Below are 12,022 nucleotides of genomic sequence, written 5' to 3'. Positions count from 1 at the left end.
ATTTCTCACTCTATGATTGTACTAATCTCCTTTGAACTCTCATAGCTCCAAACCAGACATGTTGAAATGGCTTCTATGCCGCCAAAATGTTGTTTTAGGGTTCATCACAACAAAATCAACAATCCCTAAATTCGACCTTTTTTTATTTATTTATAATATTTTGGTCCTTTATCTTTTATTTGTAACATTTCAATCCTTTTTCCAATTTTTTATTAAAAAATAGTGACTTGGCTTGCCACATCAAATAATTTTATTGTTTTTTTTTTTTGACAGGAAAAAACATTTGCATTAGATACGATAAATCAAATACAAACAAAGAGAGACACATTGTGTTAGGACATTCCCCAACCACAATTGAAAAACAACACAAACAATTAAGCCAACCAAGACTTGAGCATCAAAAAGCTTTGAGAAAATAGAAACCAACAATGCAGTACCAAACAAATAACTTAATCCAATCACCCAAGCAAATTTCTTCCACAAGTGATAAGTGGGTTGAGGAACCACGGTCTTTAAATCTATCCAATTACGGATAATTTTTTTGCCTTGTGGACGTGCAGATCGACTATACGGGTTCTCGAAATCGGGTAAACTCACCACACATGAATGATCCATCTGTTGAGTGGAGAAGAAGAAAGACTTGTTTGCAACAACCACTATTAGATCCTTACTCAAAACAATTGCCTTAACATCCAGACATTTTTTGGGCCTTACATCAAACACCTTGAGAGCATACTTAAAATAAACTAAACTTAAACACACAATACAAAACACATAAAAACAGTACAAGACTACAAAAATAAAATGACCCACAAACTCATAATCTCAGACCTTCTGCATCTTCTGGTGGTGGTGGCTCCGGTCTTCTTCCATGGCCATAGAGCTCAAAATGGTTGGTTAGGAAAGTTAGATTCAGATTTGAGAGCACAACAGCGTGCTTGTTGACAGAGAGAAGAGAAACCACGATGGAAATTGGTGGTGGAACATGAAAAGGAAACACTAGAGATGTAGAGTTAACAGGAATAAAGAAGAAAGAAGAAAAACTCACATTCATGGGAGAAGAACCTCCACAGGGGAGGGGACAAACTCCATTCCGGAAAGGAGGAGCTCTGATGGCAGAGGAGAGATCCCTACAAGAGTGGAAGCGGCGGCTCGCAACCATTGAGGAAGTGAGAACCAAGAAATCCTAATTTCTAGAGAGAGGGAAGAGCTTCTCTCTCATCTTATGTCTCCACTCGCAGGTCAAATAATAATTTTATTGTTAAATATATCTTCACGAAGTTCTTTAAAAAAATTTCAGAAAAAAAAATTGCAGATTCAAGCACCAACAATTTATCTCCTTGATTCCATGAACAAATCTCTCTTCAACTATTCAATTCACTTTCAAATTTTTTCTCAAAATCGAATCAACACAGAGATCTGCTCGCTTCTGTATGAGCTTCCGTAACAGCTTCTGCACCATGGTTGAGATATGCAATCCGGAACAATTGATGAGAGGAAAAGGAAGAGGATGCTTTTGAATCGTGAATCTGCGAGACGGTCGGAATATAAAATTCGTGAATCATGAATCTGGATGAAAAAACTGTTGGAGAGCATTAAGGCTAAAGAAGAAGCGTGTATTGAAAATATATAGCCGCTAATACCGTCATACTATGGAATTATCAGATCGGTTACGGTTTCTAAACTCAATCCTTGAGATTGCTGAAGAAGTCGGCGGATTTTCTGTTGAGATTCCTTCCATATCAGCTTTTGCACCATTTGGTGATTTAGGGTTTTTGGTATTGGAAAAATTATGAAAAGGGTTTGAATGAATATTGATCATGATAGAGATGATGAAATATTTTCTTTATTTTCTCTCAAATAAAAAAAGATTTTCTTTAATTTTTTAATTAAAATATATTTTAAAAAATATTTTTTTCTTAATCAAAAAAATAAAATTATTTATGTGGCAAGTCATGTCACTATTTTTAAAATAAAAAATTGAAAAAAATTGAAATATTACAAATATACAAAGATAAATGACTTATATGTTATGAATAAAAAATAAAAGACAAAATTTTGTCCAAATTTTAACTCTACGATTGTACTCTGAAACCATCTCATTCATTATTTCAAACCAACATGTCTAAATGGTTTCTATGCCGCCAGAATGTTGTTTTAGGGTTCATGACAACAAAATCAACAATCCCTAAATTCGACCCTTTTTCGTTCCCAATTTCACTCAGATTCTTCACCACAACATCGGAATCAGACACAATCCCATTCGCTGTATCATATCTCATCAACAATTTCGGTTTCTCGCCTCAATCAGCTCTCACAGCTTTCAACCGAAGACAGGTTCGTTTCAAATCTCCAGATAAGCCTAATTCTGTTATCAACTTCTTCAAAAATCATCATTTTTCAGACTCCAACATACGCATCATCATTACAAAAGCACCATGGTTACTTTCATCACAACCCAACAATGCAATTTTACCAAAGTTTGAATTTTTTCTATCAAAAGGTGCTTCTTCCTCTGATATTGTTTCATTGTTAACTGCAAACCCTAGAATTTTACATTGTAGCTTGGAGAATCGAATAATCCCTCTTTTTGAAATATTAAGTAGGTTCTTGAAAACCAATAAGGATGTCATTGTTTGCTTAATTCGACTTTCGTCGACTTCATTTTCTCGTACTTCATATGACATTATTGCGGCTAATGTCAATTTGATGAGTAATTTTGGAGTATGTGATTCCAGCATTGCTAGATTGTTTCAAACAAGGCCATCTATATTTGGTTCAACTGATTTGATTAAGTCATTGGAGGAAGTTAAGGGTTTAGGGTTTCGTCCTTCAATGATTACTTTTGGGGTTGCTTTGATAGCCAAGAAATGTACGAGTAAAACACATTGGAATCATAAAGTTGATGCATTTAAGAAATGGGGTTGGTCTGATGAAGCTGTTTTTCAAGCATTTAGGTTGTGCCCTAGTTTGATGTTGGTTTCGATTGATAAGGTTAATTTATTGATGTCTTTTTGGGTCAATCAATTGGGTTGGAATTCCTTGGCACTTACTAAATATCCAATTATGTTTAGTTATAGTTTACATAAAAGAATCATTCCAAGGGTTTCAGTTTTGCAATTTCTTCTGATGAAAGGTTTGCGAGAAAAGAATGCAAGTTTACTTACACCATTTACTTATACGGAGAAATTGTTCTTGAGCAAGTTTGTTTTCAGCTTTAAAGGGGAGTCTGATTATCTATTAAAGCTATATGAGGAAAAAGTGAAACTCGCATACTCAGAGGAAACCAATGGCATGCCACTGACTGAATAGGTGACTTCATGATCTTATGTAACCTTAGCTTGTTAGTTCCTAAAATTTAAGTGTTTATACTTTCTATGCTAAGATAGAGGATGGTCTAGCTGACTTGTTTTATTTGCTAATTTGAACCAGAGCACCAGAGTTGGGCGAATAATAACCTTATGATTTATCTTATGTGTTATATCTATCTAGTAGATATAGAAAAGTTCAAATGGTCTTGTATTTATATGGTCAGGGTATGTGTGTTAGTATTAGTAGTATAAACAAACTATGTAGGAAGGTGAAGGTCTACCCAATTTAATGATTGAAATTAAAGCTTGAAATTAAGTTATTTGCCTAGCTGTTTTTCCTTTACTTTTCTACACAGTATTATGCTTTTAAGCAAACTTTTAATTTTTGAATAATTTTCTATTACTCGTACAATGTCATCAAACAGTTTTGCGATCTTTATAATTTTGACCAGTCATGGTTCAGTGTGTTGTTTGTGTTTTATATTTTGGAGAATATTTAGTTACCCTTTAGATAGTTACTAAAATAAAACGGATCTTCTCCCTTTATGATCTTCTCATTTTATGTGGTTGTTTAATTGATTTTTTGTGCAACAAATATTATTGTCATCATCTACTTTCATCCCCCAACCATTATTAGTTGATTACTGTCTTCAGACAATCATAGTTCTGGTAATGTGTTGTGAGAATGAAAGGGATATATTTCTTGGAAGGCTTTTCAGGTTTATCATAATTTTGATTAGTTTGATAATAGATTTGGTCAAACCCGACTTAAACTTAACCTTAACACTCCTAGAGTATGAGATAGAACGATATGTGGTGAATGGTAAACATTATAAGTTGACTACATAGCTGTAATGTAGAAACATGTCTTATGAGTGACAAAGAGGTAACAAGCTTAGTATACAGTGGTTCTTGGAAAGGGTAGAGTTTGAGGAGGGGCGTCATCGCCTCATCGGCAATCACGACCGTCAAAAATGAAGTAGGATTTTATGACTCGTGATTTTAAAATTAGACAAGATATGATTGGGAGATCCCAAAGTCAATGATCCATATAGGTGAGAGTATACATGAAAGAAGTGCTGCTCTCAAGAGAGTACATTTCCAATACCAAACATTTGATGATGGAGGTTTGAAGTTTTGTTCATTAAATTGATTGGGAAGACTGCATTCACAAAACTTTTAGCTGATCTTGAATCTCCTTTTGCAAGTTGAAATGAATGCCTTTGATCGTGAAACAGAATGATTGATATTTTTTAGTTGTTTACTTCTGATGTTTCCAACTCCTTTTCATATTTTCCCAAGTTGTCTTGCATTTTAAAAATTTATTTACTTCACAGCATACAAAATTATTTGATTTTGTATGCAGTCGCTGCAGTTGGATCAATACCTACTGTTGTATGTATCGAACATTCCAACTCATTTCTTCCAAATATTCAAAACCAGGCATTCATGATCCAACTTGTGTGCGAAGGTTCTACCTTACACAGATGTTGGATCCAATATTTTGTGGTGATGGATAAAGGGGATTGTGATGAAAACCCAACTGAGCACTAGCGTCGTGCGACAATGATTTATGATTCTGCAATCAACAGCGTTCAGATTTCATTGCAGTGGTGACCCTGTTATTACACACAGTAAAACTCGTTGGGATTTGTTTATTCTTTAAACCAAAAGTTGGAGCTTTACCATCGAGTCAGCGAAAGCTCTAATACATTTGAATATGACATTGACGCCGTTTTCCAATACCTGCTCCATTTGAATGTGTACTGACAAAACTCAATTTCTATATATGCATTAGTTTTGCTAACTGAGTTGAGTTGAACACACAAATATGAATATGTTTTCGTAAATGTGTTCTAACTTTTGTAACTTCATTAAGGCTAGAAGATTACCAAGAAACTAAAAAAATAACTATTAATTAATGAATCATGATAGCAAATGCCCGCATAAAAAGGAAATAATACAATTCATTATTTATTTTAAGAAATTAGAGCATCTTATTCTACAAGTAGGACAGGACTTGGGATGAACTGGATGTGTAGTGTTGGACTTGGAGGGTACATACTTATGATGGGCAATAGTTAATATGCATAAGCCTTTTCTTATGTATGGTACATAAGTCATTCACAGTCATCAGATGATTTTACACATGTAATAATCATAACTAAAGAACTTTATATTTTTGCTTGCTCAATTTCGGCCACATTTTACATGCGATTCGATCACCGATTTCGAAAATTAATACCGGAAACATTCATAAAATCGAACGACGATCAAAACGGTATAAAGAACGTCGATTTTCGTAGATTATTGAGGGAGAACGAACCGGGTCGTCGTGACCCGTTTCTGCAGAAAATGGGTGAGGAAGATGATGAACAGTGACGCGCGTCCACGCCCACTCTCACTAGCAGCGCGTGCGGTGCCAAGGAGACTCCAATTTTTTTTTTTACATAAAAATAGTAAATAATTTTCTGAGAATTTTGGGACCAGTTTGGTATTTTTCTGAGACCTGGAACTATTTTTAGTTAATTAAATGAGGTAAATATGCTTTTATAAATATAAGATATTAATAAAATTTTCCCAAAATTTTATTTAGGGTATTTTGAATTATTTGGAAAGGTTGGGGATACCTCACTCTCTTCGGTTTTATATCGTCTTAAAAATTTAAATTTATTTTACAATTTTTATTAAGGGTTAAATATGTTTTTGGAGAACAACTCTTTGAAACCATTCCACAGCAAAAATGGTTTCATACCGTTATACACTGAAACCATTAGTCTAGTTAAATGGTTTCATGGCGTTATACAACGAAACCATTATTATAGTTAAATGGTTTTATATGAGCATTAGTGTCAAAATGTTATACACTGAAATCATTAGTCTTGTTAATTGGTTTCAAGATGTTATACACTGAAACCATTTGTCTAGTTAAATGGTTTGATACTGTTATACACTGAAACCATTATTATAGTTAAATGGTTTTATATGAGCATTAGTGCCAAGATGTTATACATTGAAACCATTAGTCCTTTTAATTGGTTTTAAGATGTTATACACTAAAACCATTTGTCTAGTTAAATGGTTTCATACTGTTATACACTGAAACCATTATTCAAGTTAAATGGTTTCATAGCATTATACACTGAAACCATTAGTCTTGTTATTTGGTTTCAAGATGTTATACACTGAAACCATTAGTCTAGTTAAATGGTTTCATAGCGTTATACACTGAAACCATTATTTTAGTTAAATGGTTTCATATGGGCATTAGTGCCAATATGTTATACATTGAAACCATTGTTATTAAGTAAAACATCACATAACCATTTTACAAAACCATGCTACATAAAGCAAAAAATCATATAAAGCAATTAGAGTTAGTTTAGTTGAAAAAAAATTGGATAGTATGCATGAGATATTGGATTCGATCATTTATTTATTGTAAAGAAAAATCGATATATATATATATATGTAATTAATGTATGAAATTTTATTTATATTGTGATTATGATTGATAAAACTTAAAATTAAATTGTATGTCTGACAAGTATGCTTTATATATACATGAACCATTCGTTATTATGTTGGGCTTCGAGGGGTGTATGACGAAAATTAATTAAAAATGGATTTTTATAATATATACTTCAAAGGAACAAAAGTTATTATTTAATTGGAAACGGGGGGCGCGCTAGAAATTTGGGGGGTGCGCTAGAAGTTTGGAGGAGGGAAAAAAATTGGGGACGCGCTAGAAATCTAGGGGAGGAAAAAAAATTGGGGGGCTCACAAGAAATCTAGGAGAAAAAGGAAAAAAAAATTGAGGGGTGCGCTAAGCAAAAGGGGGGCGCAAGTAATGGGGTAGTATATGGGGGGCGTGCGAGTAATGGATTGCCTAATTTTGGGCTTGGGTTGACCTTTGGTTGACTTTTGGTGTAGGAAGCAAATATTGTGGGTGTAGGAAGCAAGTTTATGCATGGTGCATAAGTTTGGGCTTATGCACCATAACCACACCCCTTATGATGAACTTCAACTAATATACTTTTAAGTACAGATAAAATATTTTTAATATGATTAATAATTAAATTTTCAAGTACTTATGATAAAATGTACAATTCAAACATTGAGATACAGAAAAATAAATAAATAAATATCAATTATAAAATGAGATACATAAATTATTAGAATATGTAAATTAGAATATAACAATATCTTTACATTTATATCGTGTATATCTAGGAGACAACCTCTTCTCTTGGTTTGCCAAATGACAACCTACATTATCTCGTTTCAGTGGTGAAGTAGAATATCGTGGAATCGCTAATGTAGTGTCCCAGTCAATGTTGGCTTAGAAATCTTCTGTTGGAACTACATTACATGTTTCGAAGGTCACACTAGTTTATTGTGATAATGTCAACGTTGTGTATCTCTCCGACAATCTTGTTCAACATCAACAAACTAAACAAATTGAGATGGACTTTGTGCATGAGAAAGTTACTCATGACCAAGTTCGTGTGTTACATGTCTCATATAGCCGGCATCTTTAATCAGGGCCTCCCACAACAACTTTTTGATGATTTTCAACTTAGTCTCAACATCCAGCGACCTCCAGTTTCGACTACGGGGTGTATTAGAATATGTAAACTAGAATATAACAATATCTTTTATATTTTAGCAATAATTTGATGGACGAGATAAGCCTGTACTTCCTCCGACCTTAATTATAAGCTAATGTCACTTTTTAGATACATTGAATAATTAATGGATGTTCAAATTTGCTCCATTTTCCCAGTTCGGCTCCCTGATTCATGACACGTGGCAAATGATTTTTCAACGGCTCAAATTAATTAAGTAACCTTTAATAAAAAAAATACAGAGAAATACTGAAGCATACGGTTCCCACTATTTTGTTTCAACTTTTTTTTCTTTCTTTTCCTCTTATCTCAATAACTTATCAGTTATCACTAATCCATAATACTAACAAAAATTATATTTTTATTTTGGGTTTTCAGCTATTTTTGTCACGACCCAATTTCAATCGTGACCGGCGCACGAACTAATACTAGTCCGGCAAGCCTAATGACCGAATTTAACAAACAATAAATATATTATTTCCAAATGACTATTTACTTTAGAACAATTTTACTGAAATTTCGACAAAGTCTCATCTGTATTTTCAATGTTTCCAAATCAGAATAAATCCTGTTTGCAACATATACATCATTCAGTCAAAATTTTCATAATATACATGTTTAAATTTATACATTTCAAAACAAGATATTCCTAGACTCAAAATAGCTGCAGATACTCGATCAACTCCAAATATACATATACAAAATAGTTGTTCATCAAGAAGGCCTACCAAAAGAGTGACATTGACAAATCTTTAACTCTGATAGAAGCTTTCTATTCAGTTGACTTTGAATCTGAAAAAAAATATAAGATGAAGGAGTAAGTCACAAGGACTTAGTGAGAGATAACAACCATTACCAACTAGATGGGAAACACACAAAGGCACGAGCATTTGATTTTTAGAAAGCTTGTAATAATTATTGTGTAGCAGTAACTACATACTATAAATAATATTCGATCCAAATCATTATAGAGTTTGAAATTTGAAATAATAAAAAAATATAGAAATCCAATCAAATAAAAAGAAGTCATAACGAGAGAATCGAGAGACGGCTCCATCTCGTTGATAGCCCTTTCCTCCTAAGAGTGGCCTTTCACTTAGGGGCGGCTCCATCTAACGGATAGCCCTTTTCTCCTCGATTACGAAAATACATCCTCATCTTTAATTAGAGAGTCTACAATATCGTTGATAGCCAATTCGTTACGAGATAATCGAGAGACGGCTCCATCTCGTTGATAGCCCTTTCCTCCTAAGAGTGGCCTTTCACTTAGGGGCGGCTCCATCTAACGGATAGCCCTTTTCTACTCGATATTATATAACTAGGTGCACCTAGACCGTTATCCTCGTTATCGGTTACTTGATCGAAATCATTATTCTCAAAACATATTTATCAAAATCCACGTTTCACAAGATATTGAAATTTATCTAAAAATACCACAATCAAACCTCATTTTCAATTCATTTGTTCAACAAGTCATGGATAAGTCCAAATAAAGTATAGTTAAATTTGATGACTTGGAAATTATATAACAATGACGAGAAAATGTTCAAAGGTTGTGTTCCCCAATTTTATAAATACTTTAACATAGAAAATAAGTAACATAAAATTGATAATAGTAGTTAAAATAAGTAGTAATGATCATCATCAACTCACAACTATGACGAATCAACTCCGTTCCTAGCAATGCCTTCCGGAATGACCACCGGAGCAATTTTCATCGAATCTGAACATCATACAACAATTTCAGCTCTCGTGAAAACTTATTTAAGATCACACTACCAATAGATAAAAGAATTAGACAAAACCCCCAATTTGTTAGAGTTAGAGTTTAAAGTGACTCATGAAAATCTAAGAGTTTACTACACACTAGTTCTGCTACTCATCCAAAATAGATATCATTTTTAAACTTGTGAATCATAAAATTTTACCTCAAAGAATATAAATGACCAACTTTCAAGAGATGGATATTCTTCTCCTTTCTTAGAGCAATAACCCTAACTCCAAAATCTTTACCCATGAACACTTTTAGACTAGGAGATAGCTTTGCTTATATGAGTAATTAACCATCAAGAGTGGAGAGAAGAGAAAAAGAATTATGGTGAATTGGAATAGAGACGAACAAAATGAAAGTGAGAGTGGAGAGAATTCTAGAAGATGGGAGTAGAGAGTGAAAGGCACGTGAGAGAAATAGAAAGGGGTGGGTGGGGTTTCCGTGTTTTATTTGGTTTGTCTTTTTGTCCCATTTTTTTTTTTATTATTATTTTTTATATTTTTTTTTATTTTAGAAAAAAAACCGAAACGGTGCGTTTCAATTTTCTTCAGCTATTAACAGTTTCTTCACACTTCACAAAACTCCTTAGCTCTTTGGCAACATTGGCTTCTAGATTCCATGGACACCAAAATGGTAACTTTGGAAGACCATATGTGGTTTAATTCTCGATGGTAAATCAAAATCACCCCTTTTTTGTTTAAGAGTTTAGTTGGTATGCACTTTCGGTATAGATGAATTTTACACATGCAACCGATCATATCTCATCGATGTAAATATTTGCAGGCATAGAGTTTAATGGATTTTTTTTTTCTTTTTCAACTTTTATGATGTTATATTTATATATATAAAATACTTACACATGAACAAAAGATAAACAGACAACAAATTGCGCTGCTAAAACTTTTTTTTATAGCAAAACTCAATTTTTGAAAAACTACATTTAATGGATATGCTCGGGCAGTGTAAATTAATTTTACATTGACATGCTATAGAAATCTAGCATTAATGTCATGTAATTAAAGTGGGGTGCGGTAGGATTTTACACTGCAAGTGCTAATCCTATTTTCTCTTTTTTTGAACTAATACAACTAAGTGGCGTAGTAGTGAGATATGATTTGATATATGATTTGATGCAGTGTTGTCAAATACTACTCCCTTGGGTCCTTATTATAAAAAAAGTTTTACTTTTTAGATTCATTGTAAAACTAATGTATTTGGACAATATTATAGCCTAGATATATTAGTTTTACAATGAACATAAAAAGTAAAATTTTTCTTATAATAAGGACTAGAGGAAGTAGCAGCTGTTATAGTGAAATTTGAAAAAACTGCTATCGTTCTGCAATACGTTAAGTGTTGTTAATTATAGCACTGTTGCCTAGCGTAATTTTGACTGTTCAAAACACTTTTCACCACCTACCCTCATACTCTCCTTCCAACTTCTCTCTAACATTAAATCCTCTCAAATAGAACACCAAAACAAATGCTTACAATAGTGTTAAATCCTCCAACAACCTTGAAACAACACTGAGGTAATCAATAAAAAAATCTATAGTTTAGGGTTTTAAAATTTGAAATTTTTTTATATAACTTCAATTGGTTTTTCTAATAACATATTTGTGTGTTTTGTTGGTTGCAGCTTGTTTGTAGTTTATAATTTTGTCCAAATGCATCTCTGTAATTTGGGGATTTTAATAATATTATTGGTCTGTATATACTCAAGTGATAGATAGATAGATAGAAAGAAAGAATTGTTCAACATCGAGTGTTAGAGTTGTGTGGTCTAAATTAGTCCCACATCGCTTATTTTATTTATGTTATGTCTCATTAAGTGCTATATATATAGACATCTTGTAAACTTCTAAATACCAAGTAATAAAGCTCTTCTCTAGTGCAACCGTGGACTAGGTACACACACTGTGTGCTGAACCACGTTATATCTTTGTGTCCTTTTTCTCTTTTTCTATTCTTCTCATTTCTTCTACTATTATTATTGCTCGATACTAACAACTGGTATCAGAGCCTTTGGTTATTCCAAGGGAATTCCTTAGTTTAGAGGAATTAGTGGGAGTCTTCTCAATTTAGAGGAGATAGTCGAGCAATGGCGTTAGAAGAAGGGAAGGTGAAGATTGAGAGGTTTGATGGCAGAGACTTCAGTTTCTGGAAGATGCAGATAGAGGATTATCTCTACCAGAAGAAGTTATATCAACCCTTGTCAGGGAAGAAGCCAGATGACATGAAGCAGGAAGATTGGGTTTTGTTAGATCGACAAGCTCTTGGCGTGATCAGATTGACATTAGCCAAGAATGTTG

At 33.3% G+C, this 12,022-nt stretch overlaps 1 protein-coding gene across 1 annotated transcript; it reads left to right on the top strand.

Annotated features, from left to right (window-relative positions):
- The first annotated feature begins 1,652 nt into the window (after positions 1-1,652).
- Positions 1,653-10,500, top strand: LOC123886519. Its single transcript, XM_045935833.1, has 3 exons — positions 1,653-1,778; positions 2,077-3,312; positions 10,249-10,500. Exons 1-2 carry the CDS (start codon positions 1,653-1,655, stop codon positions 3,310-3,312), a joined length of 1,362 nt encoding a protein of 453 aa, XP_045791789.1. The 3' UTR covers positions 10,249-10,500.
- The last annotated feature ends 1,522 nt before the right edge of the window (positions 10,501-12,022 follow it).

Source organism: Trifolium pratense, linkage group LG5 (genome assembly GCF_020283565.1).
Source record: "Trifolium pratense cultivar HEN17-A07 linkage group LG5, ARS_RC_1.1, whole genome shotgun sequence".
Classification (NCBI taxonomy): Eukaryota; Viridiplantae; Streptophyta; class Magnoliopsida; order Fabales; family Fabaceae; genus Trifolium; species Trifolium pratense.
This window is presented reverse-complemented; position numbering and strand designations above follow the sequence as displayed.